Source organism: Phoxinus phoxinus (genome assembly GCF_949152265.1).
Source record: "Phoxinus phoxinus genome assembly, chromosome: 18".
Lineage (NCBI taxonomy): Eukaryota > Metazoa > Chordata > Actinopteri > Cypriniformes > Leuciscidae > Phoxinus > Phoxinus phoxinus.
In genome coordinates this window covers 7,442,437-7,468,290 of record NC_136893.1, presented here as the reverse complement: position 1 = coordinate 7,468,290, position 25,854 = coordinate 7,442,437, and the positions used below count along the sequence as shown (strand labels likewise).

Below are 25,854 nucleotides of genomic sequence, written 5' to 3'. Positions count from 1 at the left end.
TTAATACTTTTTAAAATTGCAAATCATATTAGCATAATAGTTAAAGTTAACTAGGTTATTTGAATGTAAAAGTATGAACATTCAAAATATAAGTGTTCATGTTTTTACATAAGTTATCCATAATATAAATTCTAAAACTGTTTATTTCGAGAATTTTCAATGTGGTCTCACACTTTTGGATTTGTGCATCTGATGTGGGCTAGTGGTAACAGCCAAAAACAAACACAATGATATCTATATAAAAAAACATTCAGTTTATTCCCATAAATACACAATTTACATGTCCGGCACTCGATGACAGGGAGTTTTATAGAAACCATTCAATTGTAACAATAAACAAATAAGCAAAACCAAGCTCTGGAATGGTCTATTTGTATGTACACAAAGCAGTTGCATAATACAGTTGATGGCTTTGTCCAATAGGTTTTGGATAAGAACACGTGCCATGGAACGTTTGCTCGTAGGTGGAGTCATCATCTGATATATCAGTAATCTGAATTAAACACTTAAGAACCTTCACCGCAACTTTTGTTTTCACCTCATACCACCATGTGTGCCCTCCACCTCTGGACATTATAACATTAGGAAATGGTGCACGTCCTGTTCATGTCTTCTATTGCGTTTTCTTGTGGTTCTCTCTGGCAACTTTTCTCTTTAACTGCATAATCTTCAATTCTGTCATGGTTGAGAAGGTCCTCCATACCCACACAGCCTAAAACACAGAGACTGAGTTTAAATCAAAATCTTAAACATAATTAGATGAGATGCATATTGTAGTATTATATATGAAGAAGAATATTCTTAAAGGAAAATATTACCACAATAATAACTGTGTTGAGCAAGAGCGGGACAGAGTATACTAGTGATATGAACATTCCTTTTGAATCAAAGTATTGGAACTTTGAAAAAGACCTAAAAACAAAATACAGACACATTCAGTATATAAGAACAAAATACATAACATTATGTCGGTGGCTTTTGGTGGGTGTATAATTACCTCCAATTCATCGCTGCAAACTCATTCAGGTATTCTGCACTGTAAACCATTGAGACTGCAAAACATTAAACACTATGTTATGCATGTATGTACAAATTACATTAAACACTATGTTATGCATGTATGTACATATTACATATTATATATACATGTATATGGTGAGATAAATATATAATCATACATTTAATAGAATTAAATACATATAAATCAAATCATTTAGGGTGCTTTCCCAATCTAACCGCACAAAATTCACAAAACGAATCTTGTCTGAACTGTTTGTCGTCTTGTAATTTTCGGAAATTTAATTTTGTGTTTCACAATAATTTTATACATTTACCCTTACCTTTAACAATTTAATTATTGCCGAAACTCACCCATCAAGAGAAAATGACAGATCTGAAGGCGGTAGTATTTGCAGGACAGGATGGTGAAAGCAAAACAGAAGACATGGAAGGCCAGCAGACAAATCAGCCAGGATTCAGTCCAGTCAACCTGGAAACAAGTTTACATGATGATTACTATTACTAGTTATTCTAGTAATAAATCGTTTTCTTTATTTAATTCGGACCACGTGACCTCGGGTGTACCGAAAAATAGCGACAAAACAAGCAGTGGATTATCTTTATGTCTAGGAGAATCAAATGTTGCTGTAAACTTACAGACTGTAGAAAGCTCCATATTGATGTAATGCGAACATTGCTGAATCCATCGATTGGAATGGCGCTGATATTTTTAGCTTTGGACTCGGTCATTTTGTTTGACTACACGCCACTAAACCACATACAACATAAACATTTCCGCATTCGTCACTCTTTCTCTGGCGACACAACCTGAAGCTCACCAATGGATGGCGCTATTACGCTTCTTAAACATGTAGTTGATGCTAAGTGCAGTTTGTTCACAAACAGAAACATTAAATATTTATTATTTATTTTCAAATACGGGTTTTCTAAAAAGTGTATCGATATAAAATAGAACGCCTTTAAATTCCCGCATCGATTTAAAATTAAGAAAAAGAAGATATGTAGGAACGGATGTGTCAAAATAAAAGTTCTCTGCAAACTTTTATTTTGCAGACAGCTGGAAGACATGACAAGCCTCCTTACAAATATTATGACAATAAAATAAGATATCAAACGGGGAGAATGTATATGATTATCATATGTATAAAAAACAGCAGATGTTGCAATTTAATGTCAAAGAGAACTATAGCTTGTTCTGACATGTGGTTCTCACTGATGCTGTGTGCATGATGATGACCCCGTTTATGATTCAGTTTTTTATTACTTTTTTAATAATATTTGGCAAAGCATTTTATGTTAAAAAAATGTAACATTAAAAAAATGTTTTAATTAATTTAACTATTTATGATATTTTTTTAAACTATTTTTTTCTTCAAAGTTGTTTGGTTTATCGTTATTTCCTATTTAATTTTGTATCTAGTTTAAAAAATAAACGTTTGGCACTCTCTTATTATCTGCAATAATTGTATCTCTTGGCGTTGATTTAAAAAAAAACGTAATTTGTTAAAACCAACTTGAACCTAAATTATTTTGCATGAATCTATAATTTAGATTTAAGGTTTTTTTTTTTTTTTATAACATATCCTTACATCTGGATAGTTCAACTGTTTATTGTAATCGTCATTGCAAATACCTACTAAACTTTTCAAAAACTATTTTATAATTATTATTTATATTATATTTACTATTACAGATTAATTATACATTTTGCCTGCATTTAGAATAGAAATAAAGTTTGGTTTAGGTTTCGTTTTTTTGGTTCAGGTTTGTCGCATTCCAGCCAGCGATGACGCGCTTCCTGTGACGCAGAGAGATTTTAAAACATTGTCCTTCTCAGTAATGGCGGCTACGTTCCCTTCGCCTTCGCTAAATAACAATAAATGGTACTTCACGCGCGAACAAATCGAAAACAGCCCATCTCGCCGAGCGGGACTTGATCCCGACAAAGAGCTCTCGTACCGACAGCAAGCTGCTAACCTGCTGCAGGACATGGGACAGCGGCTCAACGTGTATCTTTTTCAGTTTGTGAGGCGTCGTTCTCGGCATCTGCTGACGCCGGTTTGGGCGGCTTGTGTGGCGTTGAGTTTCAACGTTGTAATGACCTGAAACAGGTCTACCAGTAAACACGCCTTTTGTATAGTGAAACGTGTGAATTAAGGCGAATGGAATAAACGATTTATGTCCCAGTTTTGTGTTTTTTGGGGGTTAGTTTAGGCCTCAGGGCCTAGCTTGAGGTGTCTCTCCTACTGAACAATAGCGCAGCCGGTGTCATTGCTTTTCCCACTCTCCGGTTTCCACTATTTTCTTCATTATACCATTTGTTTACACTCCAGTTATAGACGTATATGTCGTTTATGCCATTCCAAAATATGTATGTTAGTATTGCAATTAAACATATCCTGTCGGGGAGAGATTTGCCCTGTCTGATACAGTAACTGGACATAATAGTAATTGAGGAGGGAATTATGTGCCTTCAATTAATGGAGAGCAGTTAAATTCTGTTTTTCCATGTTCAGGAGTGGGTGCTTTCACTCTACATTTGAATATTGTCAAATATTAATGATTGTTGCTCTAGTGAATTAAAATACAAGAATTTAATGACAAACCCATTCCACTTTGGGGCGGACGTGTCATTCTAAATATCTATGATGGTTATTATGGCCCTGTTAAAAAACTGAGATTGTTGATTTGACCAGTAATGCTGTTTCGACCTGAAACTGAAGTTGAGGTAGTCTTGTCCAAACGGCTTCTCGAACAAGAAAAAATGTAGATTGGTATTTGATTGGATGGTTGTGGTTTGGTATTGCTGTGATGTCATGTGACTGACAGGTTGCCCCGCCCTGGCGCCAATAAATAACATCATCAGAGAAGAGATGTCGCTATAAAAGGGAGGGGAAGCTATTTTGATGAAACATTACAAGGGTAGGGTACATGAATTTACAAAAAAAATGTGCACAGATAAATAAATTACAATAAATGCAATAATCCATCAAGAAATAATAATTGTTCATTTTGATTTCATGGTGACTTTAAATGCTTGTAATGTCAATGCCATCCTTAACTTTGGACGATCAGGTCACAACTTACAATTAACACTGCCATTGTGTATATGCATCGGTTCTACATGATCCAGTCCTTCACCCGCTTCCACCGAAATGTGTGTGCCTTATCCTTCGACAAGCTTTTTGCTAAACGTTCATTTGAAACAGCTGGCTGGATTGAACAGGAATCTAACCTCTCTGTTAATGTCATGTGTTGCACAGGTGATTGCTCCTGCAGCTCTGTTTTTAGCTGCGAAGGTGGAAGAACAGCCTCGCAAGCTGGAGCATGTGATTAAGGTGACCCATGCGTGTCTCAATCCTCAGGACCCGTCTCCAGACACCAGGAGTGATGTAAGTAATGATAGAACTTATGTCAGATTTCTTTAAACTGTCTGTGAATCATTTGGTTCAATGTACTTGCTTTGTTTAAATGTAACTTATTAGCGAATAAGTTATTTTACAGCAGCAATTTTCACTGCAATAAGTTCTTTTGCAGCAACATTTTTTTAAAGGAATAGTTCACCCAAAATGAAAATGATTGAATTTCCCCTTTTTTGAGTGAAATACTTAAAAAAAATTTTTTTTCCAGAGTCCTTGATGATGGTGGATTTTCAGTTTTGTTTTTTTATACCCATCTTTCTTGTAAAATTAACTGTTTTCCCCCCTAACTATTTAGCTTGACAAATTCTTTACCAGTTATTTACTCATATCAGATCAATGATCGTTTTTATCAAATAGGGCTGGGTTAAAAATATAGATTTCTCGATTTTAAGTGATTCTCGTTTTGATGAACTGACGTTCTTCTTAAATCCCAAGAATCGAGCTTTTAACAGTTTTCAGTTGATGAATAAACAAAACTTTGTAGCGTTCCTCCCATCCAACAAATCACAATAAGCTTTGATATGAAACAGAGTCTCAGCTTTCAAATTATGTCAATTTAATTATGTAATTCAAACAATAAATATGTTTTGCCGCTCATGAATGTGATGTGACAGATCGCTATAGTGCAGATTAGTTCAACTGACCTTTTTTCCACATTACTACTACTTAGAGTAAATAATCATGAATGAACATCAGAAGGTATGCCTGGAAGATGCAGTACTTACCAAAATCCGCTTCATGTCTCATGTAATCGCTTAATCAGTGTTTCAACTGCGGAAATACGTCATTAAAACGTATTAAAATCCTGTAATGGTACATTTACCTCCAAAAAAAACCCATTCAATGTCCATTAACTCATTAGTCTTCTAGCAAAATGTACTCCAGAGAGCGACATTTTGCTAAACATATGCACTATATTGCATATTCATTGTATTTTTACTTCACTGTTCAACATGTACAGGATATTTAAATAACCGTTATGTTTTGTTAACTGATATTTGTATCCGTTATGTTTTAATGACAGTCACCATTTACATTTTTATATTTCTAAAAATGAGTAGAAACAATTATCATTAAAAAGTTTTTATTATAACATTATTATTATAAAAACTTCCTTTTGTATGATGTAAATATAAGCCTATACAAATTAAAATTCTAACCTTTACTATTATAGTAATATACTTAATCGATATCGAATTGAAATTAGAATCGAATTGCAAGCTTGTGAATCGAAACGAATCGTGAAATTTGTGTCAATACCCAGCCCTAGTATCAAATGTCAAATTTAATCGCAGAACCACAGCATCAGACATAACATTGCTTTTCTTTTGAACAGGTTGAGCAAGCCACAGTTTTCTTATTTCTATATTTTCATTTTGAATCAAAATGATCTCAATTTTTTTTTTCTCTTAGGTTGGATATGTATAATCTTCTTTCTTCAGTCTTTATCTGTTGTGTTAATATTATTCATATGCCTCTCACTGTCATGTGTTGATGAATTGAAGGGGCATAGCTTGTATAATAAGGTGCTGATTGGCTTGGCGCAAAAAAAGGGTCATCTTAATTTGACGAGAGAGAGTAAACGTGTAGTCCATGACCAAGAGAACATGTGAGTAACCTGCCTGTCCTCTCAATCTCAGACATACCTGCAACAAGCCCAAGACCTGGTCATTCTTGAGAGCATTATACTCCAGACCCTGGGTAAGTTTGGAAGGGCAAGAATGGGTCAGTGAATCACCATACTAGAGAGATGTACCAAATAACCACATTTATTCTCATTCACTGCTAATTCCCAGGTGTCAACAGGACTATCACAATCTCTTAATTAAGAGTCATTACTACTCTCACCTTTTTTATTTCTATTTCCATGTCAGTCTGGCAATGCACCCTTCCTGTGTGTGGTTTACGATGCTATTGATTTTGTATGCTGATCCTATTTTAATCTTGAGTACAGTAGGGATGTCAAAAGTACTGGTACTAAATAAAAAAACTGTAACTCTATCAATCTTTTTGCAGTACCAACCTCAATCCTCTTGAATTTTTAGTAAAATAATTTGTACAATAGCATATTAACTTTATAGCATATTAAATCAGGAAATTTCACTGGTAATGGGATCAACTATTGACATTTGTTTATCGTGATAACCCTGGTGTAAACCGTCGTCTGTGTCCTGCTTTGCAGTCCTCCGCTTTGGAAAATTCTGTTCTTGTGCCCATAATGGTAATTTGTTTTGAAAACTTTGACTATAACCAAATCGCCCTACAGGCCACTTGCAAGGAGCTTGGCTCAAAGATATCTCACCAGTCAAGCACAGGAAGCCCCATGTTTGTGATTCACTCACTCATCATGTATATTGTGTGTGGGGGACTTCACCATTATGAAGAGTCAAAGCACTTTACTGCCGTACAAATGAAAAACTAAAAGTCTGTCTCTCTCTCTCTCTCTCATCTCCTCTCTTCCCTTTAGCTTTTGAGATCACCATTGATCATCCTCATACACATGTTGTCAAGTGTACACAGCTTGTGCGAGGTGAGAACCAGCTGCTCACTGTAAACTGTCCTTCGTATTGCTCGGTAATGAGTACTTCTAGCCCACCAAGCTCACAGATTTCACATCTGATCACGAGCTTTCCTTTTGTTCCAGCGAGTAAGGATTTGGCTCAAACCTCATATTTCATGGCAACAAACAGGTATGTTCAGATAGCATTACTTATGTAGAAGATACCTTACTTGTGTAGAAGTTTTCTCTGTGTACACTACCAGAACTATGTGAGGTTACAGTTACATCAAACTTTAATCCAAGTACGATGAATGAATCTGGAAATAATGTCCACTTGAGTTTTTATTTGATTGATTTATTTGAAATACAAACAATTTGTAACATTATATACATGTCACTTGCGATACATTTAATGTGTCCTTGATTACAAATGTATTAATTTCTTTAAAAAAAAAAATCTTACTGACCACAAACTTTTGAACGGTAGTTTATGTATGTATTGCTGTAGTTCAACAATAGCAATAAATGGTTTCTAACAAATATTTTTTCTTCTCCTGTGTTTTTGGTATCTCTGGGTGATCTCATTGCTGCAGTCTCCACTTGACTACATTCTGCCTACAGTACAGTCCGCCCATTGTAGCTTGTGTTTGTATTCATTTGGCCTGTAAATGGTCCAACTGGGAGATTCCGGTTTCCACAGACGGCAAACACTGGTGGGAGTATGTTGACCCCACAGTGACCCTTGAGCTGTTGGATGGTATGTAATATGTCTTTTCAAGTGATTTTCTTCTTTTGAAATGGTCGTCTTTTTAATGGAGAGAAAGTTTAATTCTAGACATCTGGGAAAAGTATGTTATTACTTATCTATTCAGTGTTTCATTAATTAATGCATTGTAGTTTATTTAGTTCAGTTTACATTTAGACCTTCAGTGTAACATTGGACAATATTTTGGGGTTTTAGCCGGGACAAGAAACTATGTAGCCATTTAAAGAATTTTTCAAGTAATGTGTGATCTTGCCCCAAGTTGCCCTAAAGATTTTTTTTATCATGATTTCACAGAGCTCACTCATGAGTTCCTGCAGATCTTGGAGAAGACTCCCAGCCGCTTAAAACGCATAAGAAACTGGAAAGTAAGTCACTTTGCCTCCATTTTAATTATATCTGGATAACTGCAAATACTGTGTGCCCACAAATTACAGTAGTCAACATTTGAAGTGGATCAAAACCTTTCATCAAAGTTATACATGACTAAACAATACCCGTTCTTGTCTTAGGACAAGATAATAATCTTTTAATAACCTCATAATCTTTTTCTTTTACTTGTGCTTTAGGCTGCAGGTCAAACTGCCAAGAAATCAAAGGTGCAAGATGGTGATCAGTCCGATGCCATTATGAACATGATCTCCATGGCATCGTCTGACACGACGTTGGCGGGACTGATGAGCCTCTCCGCTCCTCCCTCCGCTTCTTCCATGGACGACTCAGTAGATGATCCCAGTGCTGCAGCCTCATCCCAACACTGGCAGGCTTCCGGCAAGGAGCTGCCCACTGCTAATGAACTCCACGTGCCAGCTAAGGTCTCTCTGAGTGAGTATCGGGCCAAGCACGCGGATGAACTGGCGGCGCAGAAGCGGAAGTTGGAGAACATGGAGGCAAGTGTGAAACAGGGATACGCCACTGCCGCACAGGCCCTCATGAACCAGCAGAGGAAAGATAAGCACCATCACCACCAACAGCCCAGCTCTAGTTCCTCAGATCTGAGCAACCCCTCACCTATCGTCCTGAAGATCCCACTGGATGAGAGAGAACGCAGTTCCTTAAAGACGCGTTTCCCCGTGCGGGGCCAATCAGACGGCGGGGGGCACAGCAGCGGGGGACACAGCAGCAGTAGCAGCAGTCGTGGATCCGAGCAGGACATTAAAGTGCGGATTCGGGTTCCAGAAAGGCGAAGTGGGTCCGGAGAAGACGGGAAAAGTCGCGAGAAGCACAGAGATCGGTCCAACCACCACCACCATCATCACCATCACCACCACCACTCCTCCTCTTCCACCACCGGCTCTTTATCTGCATCGTCTTCCTCATCCTCAGCACAAAAACACTCAAGTTCTGCCAGCACCTCAGGAAGTAGCAAAAAGGTCCCTGGTGACTCTGTGCGAACGAGCTCTTCGTCATCGTCTCGAAAAAGGACCCACTTGCCAGATCCTTCCACCGGCACCCACCCCTCGAAAGTCAGCAAATCGTCCAGAAACTCATTCCAGTTGCCGACGCTTTCCGGAGTGCCCTCCCACACGGTGGGGCACGGGTCTGACATCCTGAGCCTCTCGCACCATCAGGGAAACTATTCGCACTCCAAGGCGGACAAAGCCGACACGAACGGCCACAATACGGGCGGCCAGTCCAACGAGTATCAGGACACATTTGACATGTTGAACTCGCTGCTCAGCGCGCAAGGGGTGCAGCCGGCGCAACCTCAGATATTTGACTATCGCTCTCAGTACGGAGAGTACCGGTATAGCAGTAGCGCTCGCGGAGGAACCCAGCCGCCACCTTTACCCTCAGAACCACCTCCACCTCTGCCACCCTTGCCCAAATAAACCCGTCCATCCCACTCCCCACCATTCATCCGTCCACACACACTGATCAGATCAGTCGTCTTTGGGAGTCCTGGGTCCCTTTTGTGCGTCTAACTTTCTGTGATGTTGGGTTTGACAGCAGAGTAATGTAAGGCAAAAAAATTACCTGTATCGTTTTGTGCGGTCGTGTGCGAGCGAGTGTGTTCACAACACCCATCTGTGGCAATAATGTTAAAATAGAACAAAATATTGCAAAAAAAGGCAAAAAATGTTATTTATTGAAAAAAAAATTGTACATACTATTTTTGATGTTACTCAGTTTTATATCAGCGCTAACAGAAAAACATAATGGAATTAAGGGTATGTATTACAGAATGAGAGGGACCCATTGTCCTCTTTAAAAAGTGTAACCTTGAATGCAAAAAGGAAAATGTTTTTGGTTTATGTATGGATTTAAGTCTTGCTAACAATATGTGTCTTTTTTATTGATTATGGTATTTATTATTAGCCTTTTAAAACCATAGTTATTAGCAGTCGTTGCTTGAATGCATCAGGTGATATCTGGATTTTATTTTTATACTGTTGTAACCTGCTTCCCAGTCTGTATTTACTTGATTGATACGTCATGTATGTTTTGAGAACATACGAATCCCCAATATTTGCATCAAAATGTATGTTTCTAATATACGAGTAGTAACTGAAGTAACATTTTGATTTTGTTTGGTAAGTGTTTGTGGTCTTTTTTGTTTTGTTTGTAACTTTCAGCTTTGTATTCTGTAAATGACTGAAAATTGACACAAATTATTTTTACAAATTTTTTCTCTCCCAAAAACAAGGCTATGCCTAATTTGGGAAAGTATGTCTGGTAAACCTACAATTCAGAGGCAGATGCAGTCATTGTTTTAAATGGTTGTAGAATATCATGCTCATTTATAATACACTATACACAACAGTATGTCCAGCTTGTAGTTGTTTCATCTTTTACTTCTGTTTGTTAATAACACAAACCCAAATGGTGTTAGATACAGGCTATCTGTCATACTATGTAACTGACTTACAGTGAATATGAATTTGTGATGGACAAAAGTACAATCTGAAAAAAACTAATATCTTTCCACCAATTTTCAGTTGAACGAATGTTTTTTTTTTCTAATGCTTCTTTGGTTGAAACTTTGATAGTGGGCCATGCAAATATTGGTTAACTAACAAATTGCTGAAATTCATTCTGTCTGCATTTATGTATGAGTCCCTTTGAATTGGTACTTTTGTCCATCATACCCTTTTTCACATCATATTAAAGAGATGGTGTCCCATCCCCCCATCCCAAAGAAATCAATATTCTATCATCATTTCTGTAGGAACACAAAATAATATATTTGTCTGTATAAAGTCAGTAGGGTCCACTGTTTTTTGATCCCCAACATTCTTCAAAATATCTTCATTTTTGGATGAATCATCTCTTTGAATATGGCGTCCATTTTATATTTATATTTATATCTGTCTCAGTTTAAACACTCAAATCAGCACTTATAGATTGAATGGTGAGCATGCTGACCGCTCATGTTTATTTTGTTGCAATACCTCCATTTTTGTTTAATATTAAGCTGCGTTTACGCCATGTTGTAATTACCGTAATTACGAGATTTCAGCTCAAAATTACAGCTTGGATGGGAATTTCCTGAGAGCTCTTACTTGTACCACGTGACTGCTGTACCACCTTTAGGCATTAATACTTTTTTCATAGACATGCATAATTCCCAGTCCGAGGACGTGAACGGCTCTGAATAGAACGTCACGTGTTGTCATTTCGAGACTACGGTAGTTACGACAGCGTGAAAGCTGCATTATAACCGCATCAAGGTCATTTTCGAGTGATAAGCCATCCAATCCTGATTCATGAAATCTTGCATGAATGATACAGTGCACATTAAAACTGATAGGGATTTAAATGTTTTGAGCCAATCGTTTTGTACCTTTACCAATATTGTCTCCATATTCATATCTTGCTTGATCATGTTTTTGTATGCAGTTTATAGCACAATAATGCAGATTACTATATGGATCAGTCTCTGTAACTTTCCTCCTCTGATTAAATGGCATGACTTTCATTGATCAATTTACAGACGACAAAAAAAATGGAAGCATGAAATTGAGTTTCTGCTGTCAAGAGTAAATTTTACTTTAATAAATGTTGCGTTCTTCTTTTATTAAGATGTTAGCAGGGATTCCTCCATACTTTGACCCTTTTCCTGATTGTGCCTGTTGATGATGAGGAACATTTCAGGAATATTGTGAAATTAAATGTAACACTATAAGCTATAAAATATCTGTTTTTCACAGTTTTTGGCATATATTCCTTATATGATGCACTCCTCATGTCCTGTCCCTGTTTTATCATTTCTAAGTAGAATTTGAAGGTTTAACATGTTTTAGTTTTGTGTTTGCCGGTGTCTAGTCTGCTTCAGTAAGACTAAAGAGAAGGCGTTTTGTGGGTCTAATGCAATTCATGTCACCACTGTATTTTCTATGTACCTCCATTCTCAAGAATATAGCGTTTTATCAAATGTAAATACTGTTTTCTGTGTTTTAGTGGTACCACATGAACTCTCAGGTTTTGAATTGAATTGTTGGGGTGTTTCTTGTCAGAAGTTAAGGTTTGCATTTTTTTTGTGAACTCGGTTCCTTTTTATAAATGTGGTTGATGTACAATAATGTTTTATGAGAAACATACTTGTGGGTGTTTTTCTTACCGATTGCAGTGTAAATTGTTATAATGTGACAGACGTTCCACTCAAAGCTCCTTGCCGTAAAATCATTTTTTTTCCGATTTTTATACGACAACTTACTTGACCAGTTTTGCTTCCACCTGATGTTAACAACACCTTTATGGTTTGCCTTTGAATTCAGTGCTGGAATAAAGAGATACAAGAATAAACCAGGAATGTTAAATGTGGCTATTTAGAACACAATTTAAAAAAATCATTCTGAAAAGCTGAAAATCTGGGTTAACCAAGAAGTCACAAGAGCTGTTGTAATCCTGATTAACTTTCCATTCCAGGCATTGTTGTCTAGCCGTAATGTGTAACTTATTGTTTTATTGACGCCTTGTTATTTATCGGAATTAGTGGCATAATTCAGATTTTATATTTCACCCCAAGATCAAAAGAAACATTTAAAATGTATTATAATGTACCATTAACAAATATTATTTTTTTTGCATTTTGTAGTTATTTTTGTCAATTAAGTGCATTTTTCCCCCTCCTTAGTGCAATGCAAAAAAAAAGTGATTTCACTGAAATATAGTGCTAAACTGAACCGTTTAACCTCTGTGCATTAGTATTCACAGAATGTAGATGGTTCTTGCGGACTTCACAGTGAATGAGTGCCCAGACCTGAACAGACTCTATTGTTCTTGGAGTCAGCCATCCTTGATCTCGCATGACTCTGATACTGTACCAGCCGCCTACAGCAGGTTTGACACAATTTACCCTTCATTTGCATTTAGCATTGTTTCTCATACACATCTCAAAATTAACACTTGCAAGCTTATCTTACCAAAACTCATTCTATTGCATTTGTAAGGATATGTAAAAAAAAAAAAAAAAAAAATCAGATGTGGCAAAAAAGCGTAAGATGCTTATGGCCACTGACCCAATTAAGAAAGAAAGCCTTTAAAAGCGTCAGATTTCCAGCCACATGCAGTGCTCCACTGATATCACATGGAAGCATTCTCCAGCTTCGTTCCTCATTAAAAGAAGCTCAGCTTGGAAAAGAGCTTGTAATCTCAATGTGACTCTTAAAAAAAAATATGAGTATGAATAAAAAAAAAGCCTCAATATGTCAAATAAAGTAATTTACATTCTTAAACAAAAGGTTGTTCAGTGGTTGTTTAGAGCGCTTCAGAACTATTTTATACTTCTTTTTTTCTTTTACATTTTAATATATATATATTTTTTAAATCTATGGTAAGTAGATGTTATTGATGTTTTCTAATTGATGTTAAAGTTCTTCAAATCTATATTTTGGGTTTTTTCCCCTTATATTTTTAATAATAAATTACTTTAGATTCGAAGTGGAACCTTTATTTTTTTTTAAGTGCACATGCTGATCAGCATAATTCATAAATTAGTTTAATCAATTAGTGCAAGTAATATTTAATGGAATTGTAATCTGATAACTCTTGCACAGGATGTCATAGGCTATTGCACATTTGTCTGTGTGTGTGTGTGTCATATCAGCATGAGCATCCCCGACACTTAGAGCTGAGGACAAGAAACTTGATTTTTTTTTTATATTGTGTATTATATTGTTTTATGTGTGTGTGTGTGTGTGTGTGTAATGGGAGTGGCTATTCAGCCACAGATGTATGATGTGGCTATATAAAGACCGATGCTTCTGCAGCCGAAAGTCACTAAGGTGCCAACAAAGTGACACAATGAAGCTACTTTCAAGAATACTGATAGTGACCTGTCTGTCTGTGGCTTTATCAAGTAAGTAAAGATTATTTTTTGTGTGTTTTATTAGACGCAGTACCATGTTCTTGTATATCATACTTGGAATTGTGTTTAGCAGCATTTATATTTAATGGAGACAGGGTTTTTTTAACTGCATTGAAAAGAACATTTGTTTATCAGGAAAGTCAAAAGAAAATTGTTAACTTTTTCAATGAATGTTGCTGGAGGGTATTCTTTTGTCTTTTCTGGACTTTCCCTACTACAATTCCTAAACCTTACGGGTAGATTTAATGCTTCGTGACAATGTCCTGATCTCCTTGACCCCCTTATATTCATTAAAAGTGTGTCTTGAAATTTCCAAGATTAGATGCAATGTGCATTAGCTAATCAGATCAAATAGGAAATAATGTATCCTATGACTTACAAATACAAAATGGCCCAGAAGCATTACTGTAATATCTTTAATACCAATCTTTTAAGACAATCTTTTATACCTATAATGTAATGGTTTTGATTGGCACAGCATCAGCTGTTTCTCGGTTTTAATCATTCAAAATTCGAGTATTGCATTTAGATTTTTGAGTTATGCAAGCCTATTGGCTTTGATCGGAGAGCAAGCCTGTCCTTTATGCAGTAAAACCAAAAGTATGTTCACATGTACAGCTGACCATCACATGCACAGGATTTGGGGTCACACTGCAGAAAGTGTGCTAAATATTTTATCCGGTCACATGCCCCGACTCTCATTCTCTCAACCAACTGTAGACTTTAAAGTTTGTAAGTGAGTCAGTCAGTCAGTCATTTAGAGTGTAAGGGCTTTCAAAGCCTTTTCTCTCAAATGTTCAGTTTCCACCAAATAATCTCATTGCCGTTTCCCAACTTTTCATTTCTGCATAAGGACAAGTTGACAGAAGCCACTCGAAACCCAGATTCAATCAATATCAGACATGGAATACAAAACAGTTCCCAGTGTGGAAAGATGGAGACCCACTCAACAAGAACAGCTGGACAGGTAATATAAATTCAGCCAAGAAATATATTTTCTACATCATTACATCTCACACTTAAATCAACATGTTAAAAAATAGTTTCAATAGTGTTCGGTAGCTCAAATGGTAGAGCATGTTGCTAGCAACCCCAAAGTCATGGGTTTGATACGCATTCATTGATAAAAACTTATATCTTGAATGCAATGCAAGGCGATTTACACTCTTAAAAATCAAGCGAAGCGTCAGTTCTGGCAGGTCACGTTAGTCAAGCTCACATCAGCTGACACTCAGCTGATCCACGTCTACAGTATGGAATATGACGTCTATCACTGTATTCATATATATAAATTCATATATAATATATCCTACAGTATTATCAACAGCTATCGCGTTTCTCAGGAGCTAATCCCCTCCTCCTTCCCCAGCTCCACCTGTCATCAGTCAGGATTTAACATTCTGATTCCCCCTGAATCAGACTAAAATTCTCTAATTATGTTGTACAATAAAATGAATTAATGATATCTGCAATACATGTTGGTTCTGTTCTGTTTACCCTAAGGGGGGTTATTGCTTCTCTCCTTGCTCTTATTCATGCTAGGCTGCATGGATGCGCAGGGAGTTCTTGCCCAGAGCAGAACCATACCGCCAAATCCAAACTGTATGCTAACTGTTGTATTTGACGATAGTGGTCCTGACAGAAATAAAGGTTCTTTATTGGCATCTTTGGTTCCATGAAGAACCTTTAACATCCATGGAACCTTTCCATACCACAAAAGGTTCTTTAGATTATTAAAATACTCTTCACACTAAGAAAAAAAGGTTCACTAAAAGGTTTGAGGAACCTAAAATGGTTCTTCTATGGCATCGCTGTGAAACCCCCCTTTGTCAAATGCATAAATGTACATTTCTACAGGTGGACAATTGAAGTTTGAAGTGGGAAATGATGCACCCACCTTGACCGGTGCCAAAATCACCTTCACCATTGACATTGTGTTCCCTCACAACCAGAAGGTCCTGCCAGATGGACAAGTTGTTTGGGCAAAAAACGGCACTATCAACGGTATATTTCTATGAGCTTTATCTCACCCTATTTGCAAAGATGAAAATACATATTCTGCTGCCAGTACTATGACCAACAAAAGTTTAGTTGTATTAATAATAATGCACAAATATGTCAACTTTCTAACTTAGGCACACAGTTCCATGAAGGAGAGCCTGTCTATCCTGAGGAGAACTCTTTAGATGCATGGGACGCTGTGTTCTCTAATGCTCCTCTCCTTTCCAGGCAGGGGGAGAAGCAACCTCCCTATGTGTTTGTATGGAAAACCTGCGGTAAGGAAAGAAACACTCACTTTACTGTAATGTGCAGTTATCTCACCTACCTGACAATCCGCTATTGTGTTTGACAGGTAAATACTGGCAAGTGCGCGATGGCCCTTCCTCATCGTTGACCATCGGCACTGATGATGTTCCTCTTGGCTCTTATATGATGGATGTTGTCATCTATCACTACAGGCAAAAAGATAAATTCATCCCTATTGGATATGCATCCACACAGTTTAGTATCACAGGTAAGAATCGTGTAAACGGAATGTTAATCTTTTGTTTAGTTTGGTTTTCAGATGTAATGAAACACTATTTCATCCCTGTTTCTAGACCAGATTCCCTTTGCGGTTTCCCTGACTCAGGTAAATGACAAAGATGAAGGCGATCGGATATTTATCCAGAACAGAGCGGTGGCCTTCAGCATCACCCTTCACGACCCCAGCCAATACCTGAGCAAATCTGACGTGACTTTTAACTGGAATTTCGGGGATGGCAGTGGCACTGTAATCTCCAGGGAACTCACCGTCACGCACACTTACATGGCATCTGGTGCCTTCAAGCCTCAAGTTGTCGTACAAGCAGCTATTCCGGATTCATCTTGTGCAACTCCACCAAACCTTCCGACTGAGGCTCATCTCACTACCAACACCCTCACCTCCGAGAGCCCCATTGTCCCAACTGAACACATCACTACAGGTTATTGAGATATATCTGTGTGAAATACTAGAGAGCATAACATAGGCTATAAAAACATCAGTGCTAATTCTAGCCAGAGTAAAACTAAAAGTAGGCTATCCTACTTGTTTACTTTATGAATTTACAGATGATGCTTCCAGTCAGCCTTCAGCTCCCATTCTGAAATCCACTCCCGCATCTACAATGAAAACCATTCCACCTGCACCTACAAATGAAGATCCAACAAGATCCAGCCTTGAGAAGGTCTTTAACCTCAGATCTGGATCTAAGATGTCCGCAACAGTGAATACTGCGACAAAGACAACACTGAAGACAACTAGTGAGTTGCAGTTTTTTTTAATATATATATTCAGAGATATTTTGAATTATTTATAGTTAATTATAAATGATGTAAATATATATTTAAATTTACATGAGTTTCCAAAACATCAGCTGCTGACATGGAGGCGATTGTGGAGGAAGACACAAGTGACTGTGTTATTTACCGTTATGGATCCTTCGCAACTGATATTGAGATTATTGGTGAGATTCTTTGACCACTTGTATTTTAATATGATGCATTATAGACCTTCATTGAAGAATAATGTATGTTTGTATTTTCAGAGGGCATTGAGAGTGTGCAGATCGTCCAGGTGGCTGTAGCTAATGGTTTTCTGCTAACAGAGATGGAGCAAAATGCTGTTGATTTCACTGTTTCCTGTCAGGGAAGGTGAGGTTTGGCAAAGCATTAAGTTGGAACCAAAAAATTCAGCCTGATGAAGAATTATTGACCTTACCTGCTCTTTTTTAGCCTCCCCACTGAAGTGTGCACTGTAGTGTCGGATGCAGACTGCCATATGCCAGTTATGACCATCTGCAATGCTGTGAGCCCCTCCTCAGACTGCCAACTCATCCTTCGACACTTCTTCAACGACTCTGGGATCTTCTGTATCAATGTGTCTATGACGAATGATGTCAGTCTGGCTGTCACAAATGCCAGGGTTAATATCAACATAGGTGAGTTTATTTACTGTTGAAATGTCATGCATGGTGCTCAAAAAGAGAACAGTTCTTCAAAATGCTCAGAGTTATTGTGCTATTGAATCATCTAGCATGTCTGTATCTCTGTGCCAAATGTAGCAGGTTCTAGGTTGACGTCTGCAGGTGTCGCTGCCCTGTTTTTGGCCATCCTGACTGTTGCATCAGCATTGGGTGCAGTGGCTTTTGCATATAAGTGAGTCATTTTAACACGGCGTAATATCCAAGCAGCACTGCCATGAATTATTCATGAATTATTATTGATTATTCAAACTGTTTCCTAAAGCTTAATCAGTAATCAAATTGGTGTGAACATTAACTGGTAAAACTGGTAGGAAAACAATACACTGGCCTTATTTTCCCACTTTCCTAGGCGTCTTAAAGGGTATCAAAGGCTGACTGAGGTCCCTGCATGCCAATCCAACAACGCTGGCGTGAGCTCTGTACCAGCGCTCTTCTGGAGCCTGATGAACCAGCAGACGGTGGATCAGAAAAAAGGAGTAGTGTGAATTTTACTTAAAAACCAATGAAAATTTACCTGAAAAAGAAATGTCACATTATCACTATTTTGAATTGGAAAAGCATAAACCTTTTTTTACCATTTCATTTTTTTCATTGGATTTTTATACATGGTTTCTAATTACAGCATTTGTCTTAAATTTTGTACTTTAAACTCGAAGAGGAAACAACTGTCATTTGAGCCAACAAAGCATATTTAACAACATGTTGACAGTTAAATGACCTCTGGAACCCTATCCATGCATTTTTTTTAACGCAATTGAATAAAATATCACAAAACCTTCTGGCCTCATTATCTTCGACATTGGTGTCTACAATCCATTTAATTAAGGTTTTTCATTATAAGACCTTTTGATACCATGACCTGCTTTCCTTCTGTCATGCAAGCATACCACTGCTGTAACTCATTTGCACCTCCCTAAAAACCTAGAATGGCCTTAATACCGACTGCTGAGTGACTACTAATCTACTTTTCCTTCATCTGAAGTTGTTGGAAGCCAAACAAGGTTAGTAAGCAGATTACTTGTCTTGAATGCCCAGAATGTCTTAAAACCAAAAGCCTATGTTAACCTCCACAAAAAAGATTTATAAAGCATTGCACATAGACAGATTTTTGATCACCATCAATTTATTCAGTCAAAATTTGGCAAGCAAATTCCACAAATAAAAGTCATACTGGCCATATAAATAAAACAACTGATCAAGAATGTGTCTCTAACATTTAGGAGTAGACTTTACACTTGATACCTCATGTATATCGTTTGTAAATTAACGGTCTACTGTTTTCAATCTTAGACATTTAGTGACCATTTTAATACTCCTCGCCCTCTTCCTCTCCTTCACCCTCGATGGAGTCGACACCGACCTCCTCGTAATCTTTCTCCAGGGCAGCCATGTCCTCTCTGGCCTCTGAGAACTCGCCCTCCTCCATACCCTCACCCACATACCAGTGCACAAAGGCACGCTTGGCGTACATCAGATCGAACTTATGATCCAGACGAGCCCAGGCCTCAGCAATAGCGGTTGTGTTGCTCAGCATGCACACGGCCCTCTGCACTTTAGCCAGATCACCTCCTGGAACCACAGTGGGAGGCTGGTAGTTGATGCCAACCTTGAAACCAGTGGGACACCAGTCCACAAACTGGATGGAGCGCTTGGTCTTGATGGTGGCGATTGCAGCGTTCACATCTTTGGGCACAACGTCACCACGGTACAGCAGGCAGCAAGCCATGTACTTGCCGTGACGTGGGTCACATTTCACCATCTGATTGGCCGGCTCGAAGCAAGCATTAGTGATCTCAGACACAGAGAGCTGCTCATGGTAAGCCTTCTCTGCGGAGATCACTGGGGCGTAGGTAGCCAGAGGGAAGTGGATACGAGGATAAGGCACCAAGTTGGTCTGGAACTCGGTGAGATCGACATTGAGGGCACCATCAAACCTGAGGGAGGCTGTGATGGAGGACACGATCTGACTGATCAGCCTGTTGAGGTTGGTGTAAGAAGGACGCTCAATGTCGAGGTTCCTACGGCAGATATCATAAATGGCCTCATTGTCTACCATGAAGGCACAGTCAGAGTGCTCTAGGGTGGTGTGGGTGGTCAGGATGGAGTTGTAAGGCTCTACCACAGCGGTGGAGACCTGAGGAGCAGGGTAGATGGAGAACTCAAGCTTGGACTTCTTGCCATAGTCCACAGACAGACGCTCCATCAACAGAGAGGTGAAGCCAGAACCGGTTCCACCACCAAAGCTGTGGAACACCAGGAAACCCTGGAGGCCTGTGCACTGGTCAGCCTGAGAAGAAAACCTGTTGATCAGTAACCCAACGTAATATATAATTCATATTTATGTGTGTTTATTTACAACTACCTACCAGTTTGCGAATCCTGTCCAGCACCAGGTCAATGATTTCTTTTCCAATAGTGTAGTGACCACGAGCGTAGTTATTGGCTGCATCTTCCTTTCCTGTGATGAGCTGCTCAGGGTGGAACAGCTGACGGTATGTCCCAGAGCGCACCTCATCTGTACAGACGGGTCATGAGTAAATGTTTTGTAAACTGAGTACTCTGGCACACAATATCACAGATAAAATGAAGTCTTATCCTCTTACCAATGACAGTGGGCTCCAGGTCTACAAACACAGCCCTGGGGACGTGCTTTCCAGCTCCAGTCTCACTGAAGAAGGTGTTGAAGGAGTCATCGCCTCCTCCGATGGTTTTATCACTGGGCATCTGTCCATCCGGCTGAATGCCATGCTCAAGACAATAGAGTTCCCAGCAGGCATTGCCAATCTGGACTCCAGCTTGACCAACGTGGATGGAGATGCACTCACGCTGTAGAAGGGAATGTGGAAATCATTTTTTATAGTTTATAACAAAAAACCACAAATCTTTTTATAAGGTCGCTTGAACACAAGACATGCTCAAAGTCTTTATTTTGCTCGTTCTGTTGTCATTTGTATGTGTTCAATGTTTTAGGTACAACAATGGACATCTGACATCTTAAGGACAGACATATAACAAGTGAACTGGCATAGTAAAGACTAGGTTACCAAAAAGGAAGAACAAAGAAAGCAGTCAGTTCTCTTTATTCAAAGGGAATGAGGCAGCAGAATGGGAACAAGGCAGATGCCCCACCCACACAGATAAGGCTTGCCAGACCGTGTCTGACTAGCCGTTAAAAGAGAACAATAAAAATGTTGACAGAAATCTACCTTTTCCCATTTATCTGTCATCTCAATGGTCTACGGAAGAGTATGGATTTCAATTTTGGGAGCATTGGTTATAATATGTTTTTAGATGCAGAAACCGAATTGCATTTTCTCAAGGGCTGTGTCCACTATTTGAAGGGAATTCAGAATATTCTTTGATTGATATGGTTTTTTTTTTAAGGATCAATTCTTGAATGTTCATATTCGGCCAATGCTAATCTTGAATATTTGGTTTAATCGTTGAATTTCCCTAAAGACATCGTGATACAAAATAAGGCAGTTCCCAGAAATTCAATAAAAACAATATCAGCAAAATAATAAAATGCATGAACACATTTAATGTAAAATCTCAATGGAGACAATAACAGCTGTGGAATAGAACAGGAATAGAAATCCAGTCATCTGCTGCACAGGCCTGACATGAGCTTCTGCAGACAGCTGCAGTCCCCACCCAGTTTACTCCTCATGCAGATGGGAGGAGGGGTGGATGCAAATGTCAAGAAAATTCTATGTTAATATCTAATGGGGGGGGGGGGGGGGGGGGGAAATCATTCTATTTGTGCATTTTTGTTAAGATAATTTTTGTTAAGATCATAAGTATCATTTATTTAAGTCACATTTATTAATTAAAATACATAGCGATTTAAATTATAGGCTACAGCAATTGCAAAAGAATATATGTTAGATTATCATATCGTATATAATATATAATGATTGAGACAGAGATAACGCACACTGTTTTAACAATCATTTCAATGCAGGCTAGGTTAAAAAAAAATTACTTCATGTCAGATGGTTTTGGAGATGCACCCCCAAAGCAGGTGTAGCCTACTACTAGCCTAAATATGATTTATAACCAAAATGGTTTGTGCATAATGCAACATTGATTATGTTATTTTACAACGGCATATACGCGTAATTTAGAGCATATGAAGGCACCGTTATGAATGAATGGATTGATGAATGGGTGAATGTAATCGGGAGGGCGTTTGCAAAGGCATTCATAAACTAAATGTCAGTACGATGAATAACATTTTTGACTGCAGCATTCTTTGCATTACAGCACTTAAGATTATTTGCAAAAATAAATCTTTGCGGGCGTCACTTCGTCGCAATGTCGCGAGCTTTTCCTCCATTTTAAGGAAAGGGAGCGCGCTGAATGACAAAGAAAAGCCGCTCGAGCCGCTTTGAAGAATACCAGACGAGCATTAAATGACAAGCACATTTGGGACGAAAACCTTTGCCGCGTCAATGTTTGAAAGGGAAAGAAAAATAATTATACTCACCATTGTTCTGGAGGGGATGGAGCGATGAGGAGAATATAAGGCAGGCAATTTATTTTTTGGGGGGGAGTTTACTGTGAATACACTGTCCAAGATTGAGTCAGTCAGTTGAGGATGAAGGGGAGGAGTTGAATGAGGATGACGACGGAACGAGGAAGAGAGATTAAAATGTAGCAAGTGTTTTGCCCAATATAAATCAGTGCAATGCACATCAGATATTGCTTTACCGACTAGTGCATTTCTAGTTTTGATATTCACACAGGAATTATGAACTTGTCCTTTCACACAAGCAATCAAAACACAAGATTAAGGAAACATTTCGTTTAATCATCAAAACAAAAACAGAAGGATAATTATTTTTAATAATCAGTGAGTTTGATAGCAGACAATGTAAGATTCATGTTTCAAAACGTCCTGAATGAAAAATTTCAGTTAGGACACATTTATATTTATTATTTATTCAATGTGTTATTAAACCTGTGATAAATGAAGATATGAAACCACCACAAGTTTTTTGTAGCCATTCTAGATATCCTATTGTAAATTATAGGCTACTGTAAAATATAATTTGATGTTGGCCTGCTACAGACTGTGTGATTTTGGTAAACCTATAAAATCATTAAAAATAACATTGTACGACATGGATCATACACAACACTGTAGCCAGAATATCAGTAGCTATATCAGCATATATAGTTATTGCTCTATCATATTTTATCTTTAATTTAATATTTAAGAGCAGTAGGTGATGTTCTCTGTCTTTTGTAGATTAACATTGAGGACAAAGACAGCCGGTTTATTAGACTGCTGTCACTTTAAGAGCTGCACGTGTACACCATACTGTTACACACGCGTAATCTTTTCAACTGTTTACGTTCACTTAAGACATAATATAACCATTTATGTTTCACATTGCCTAAACAGGCATTTTGACATAATTTTGTGTGAATTTGTCTGTTCAAACGCTGATAGTCAAGCGCGTTCCACAATTCGCAGCGGGGCTCCAAGCAGAGAGCACTACAGAAAATAGAGGCCTGTGTGTGTGTGTGTGTGTGTGTGTGTGTGTGTTTTCATCTCAGCTTTATTGGTCTGTCACTGCTCATCAATGTCAGAATATTTGAAATGACCAATCAAATCAAAGTAGGCGGACTTTATGTTCACAGAATTTTAGCAGCCTGACTGAACGCTTCAGCTTACGGTCAAGTGCGAGAGATGAGATGTAAGTAGGCTAGCTAACAGCATTTAAAAAAAGCCCAAATGTAAATTCACAGATGATTTACAGAGAAAATTCCTGTGTTTTCGTTTCGGTAGGGATCCGTGTAATAAAGCAGAATGCATGACCTGCAAAGCTGGCACGTGTCAGTGTCAAATAAAGGTGCTAGCGAGCGACCTAGAAGCCCACATAAGGAAAGTCAGGAGGATTGAAATGTTTTTTTACTGAAATAGTTTGGTAGATTTTCTATTTTATTTCAACCTATGGCGATGGAAAGAAATAGTGTCATGTAAAAGGTGTTAAAAGCTAAACTATTTAAATATATATAGGCTATTCTATTGTTGCGGGCCAAACGTTGAATGGAAAGGATGTATTGCTTTATGTAGCCTATTAAAGTACAATAACATAGTTGCAAGGTTGTGAATACATTTGTCAAGTATTTTTTGATGCATTCACCCCAACCACACCCCCACTCCTTAACCACGCCTCCCCCAAACCACGCCCCCGTCCTCTTTTCTGAAAACTGAAATAGGGGCTGCGTTCGAAACCGCATACTCAATGAGTAGGTACTTAATTTCAATAAGTACTTACTTAACGAGCGCTAAAAGAGTAGGTACTTTATAGCCAAATCTCGTTAAGTATGAATGCGAACCGGACATCTGCCATGTTGACGTTATCATGTGACCTACGCCGCGTTATCACAAGTGCAACAACTTAAAAGATTTGAACGACACGTTTAATTCATCTATCTGTAAATATCTTGATATTGATTAAACTTGCTCATTTTATGGTATTTTTAAAGAAACTGCTGCCCATTTATTTTGTGAATACATTTAGGGTTGATTTAAGTTCTTATATTTAACCCTACTTATGTGACCCACCGTTTTATCCTTAACGATATTATTTATTTTTATAACGAAATCCCCAAATTGTCATCTTTTGAATATGTTGTTCATTTCTATTTCTATCTAATATGTTGTTTAATTTTATTTCCAAACATTTTCATCCACAAGCAAAAGTGGCTTACTGCTGTTTTCCTCTTTTTCTGTCGTTTCATCCCTCAGGCCTATAAATATCAAAAAATGCATTTTTTAAATGTATTATAATTACTTATTTAAGAAAATATATATTAAGATATTCAACCTTTTTCCTGTGTATACAATCTCATATTATGAATGCAAACATAATATATATATGATACATATATATACACCTCATGACTACATTTTCATTCAAACAATTAATTAAAGCATTAATTAATTAAATAATTATATTTGATTTACTGACAACAATGATAAATATTAATAAATGAGTAAATGAATGAATGAAAGTCACCACACAATAAACAAATGCATATACAAGTCAACACATGAAACAAAGCTTTATTCAAACTACAATCATGTAGACTACAGGCGCTGAACCACATCTACTGCCATCTCAACACAGCGGTTCCCATTCTGCGGCTTTATTCTGATGAACCAGCCGACCACCAGAGGTGAGCCGTGCCGGAGGTTGTTGCGTGATGTGTTGTGCTTCACGATCTGAGGCAATAAGGGCCGGTGGAGAGATGGAGGGTCTCGTCCATGGCACGATCTTCAGCTCTGTGCTCCTCATCCTCAGTGCTCACACCAGTCTGCTGACATTTCAGATCCTACAAAAATGCACAAACATAACACAAAAGCAGTCATTTTAAAAGCACAATGTCATTTGATTTCAGTATTATTTAGAAGACAAGAACGCTTTTTTTCACAAATGCCGCCATCATCTTTCCTTGCAGGTCCTGCTCCACCACAACAGCTGAGCAGCAAATGCACAGAAATAGAGTATCAGAAAAGTGCTTTAATAGTTCTGTTTGAAATTAGACCAACCTTTAGACCAAATATAAAAGTTTGCAAACAGTGTGTTTTATGCCTTGTATCATATTTGATACATCAGCATCAGCTTCATGAGCCTCTCTCCATCGGATAAACACACATCTGTTCTTCTGTCCCTGTAACATCCAGACAAGACTCCCATGGCCATGACCTCTGTGATTTATGAGCTCAACACTACATTTACATGTTGAGGTTGTTTTAACTTTTTATCCAACATAGATGTTCCTCAATTTATCAACAGTAGCCTACTAATGGACAA

General features: G+C 38.0%; 4 protein-coding genes across 9 annotated transcripts; 2 read left to right on the top strand and 2 right to left on the bottom strand.

Moving 5' to 3' along the window:
- Window positions 1-233: 233 nt before the first annotated feature.
- tmem18 (transmembrane protein 18) lies at window positions 234-2,038 on the bottom strand. The gene is made up of 5 exons (XM_079588696.1): window positions 1,657-2,038; window positions 1,372-1,489; window positions 998-1,052; window positions 819-912; window positions 234-712 (listed from the first exon to the last, which is right to left on the bottom strand). The coding sequence occupies exons 1-5, from the start codon at window positions 1,747-1,749 to the stop codon at window positions 614-616; spliced, it is 459 nt and encodes a 152-aa protein (XP_079444822.1). The 5' UTR covers window positions 1,750-2,038; the 3' UTR covers window positions 234-613.
- A 730-nt stretch (window positions 2,039-2,768) lies between these two features.
- Window positions 2,769-12,468, top strand: ccnt1 (cyclin T1). Of its 5 annotated transcripts, none has more exons than XM_079588692.1 (9): window positions 2,774-3,029; window positions 4,096-4,177; window positions 4,284-4,412; window positions 6,083-6,143; window positions 6,910-6,972; window positions 7,087-7,132; window positions 7,536-7,699; window positions 8,003-8,073; window positions 8,275-12,233. In XM_079588692.1, the coding sequence occupies exons 1-9, from the start codon at window positions 2,860-2,862 to the stop codon at window positions 9,535-9,537; spliced, it is 2,049 nt and encodes a 682-aa protein (XP_079444818.1). In that variant the 5' UTR covers window positions 2,774-2,859; the 3' UTR covers window positions 9,538-12,233. The 5 variants fall into 5 exon arrangements, with proteins under 5 accessions (XP_079444817.1, XP_079444818.1, XP_079444819.1 ...); XM_079588694.1 differs by lacking the exon at window positions 2,774-3,029 and adding an exon at window positions 3,904-3,942; XM_079588691.1 differs by having other exon boundaries at window positions 2,769-3,029; window positions 6,910-7,132; window positions 8,275-12,468.
- A 1,252-nt stretch (window positions 12,469-13,720) lies between these two features.
- On the top strand, window positions 13,721-21,948 carry pmelb (premelanosome protein b). Of its 2 annotated transcripts, XR_013794876.1 has the most exons (13): window positions 13,721-14,006; window positions 14,869-14,982; window positions 15,873-16,019; window positions 16,151-16,291; window positions 16,369-16,530; window positions 16,616-16,981; window positions 17,109-17,300; window positions 17,414-17,503; window positions 17,585-17,690; window positions 17,772-17,977; window positions 18,101-18,194; window positions 18,372-19,023; window positions 19,313-21,948. XR_013794876.1 is itself a non-coding variant. In XM_079588526.1 (12 exons), the coding sequence occupies exons 1-12, from the start codon at window positions 13,952-13,954 to the stop codon at window positions 18,505-18,507; spliced, it is 1,824 nt and encodes a 607-aa protein (XP_079444652.1). In that variant the 5' UTR covers window positions 13,929-13,951; the 3' UTR covers window positions 18,508-18,803. The 2 variants fall into 2 exon arrangements, 1 of the variants encoding a protein (XP_079444652.1); XM_079588526.1 differs by lacking the exon at window positions 19,313-21,948 and having other exon boundaries at window positions 13,929-14,006; window positions 17,399-17,503; window positions 18,372-18,803.
- LOC306985837 (tubulin alpha chain) lies at window positions 19,329-22,734 on the bottom strand (the record flags this gene model as incomplete). Its single annotated transcript, XM_079588527.1, has 4 exons — window positions 22,512-22,734; window positions 20,626-20,848; window positions 20,389-20,537; window positions 19,329-20,309 (listed from the first exon to the last, which is right to left on the bottom strand). Exons 1-4 carry the CDS (start codon window positions 22,512-22,514, stop codon window positions 19,329-19,331), a joined length of 1,356 nt encoding a protein of 451 aa, XP_079444653.1. The 5' UTR covers window positions 22,515-22,734.
- Between the last annotated feature and the right edge of the window lie 3,120 nt (window positions 22,735-25,854).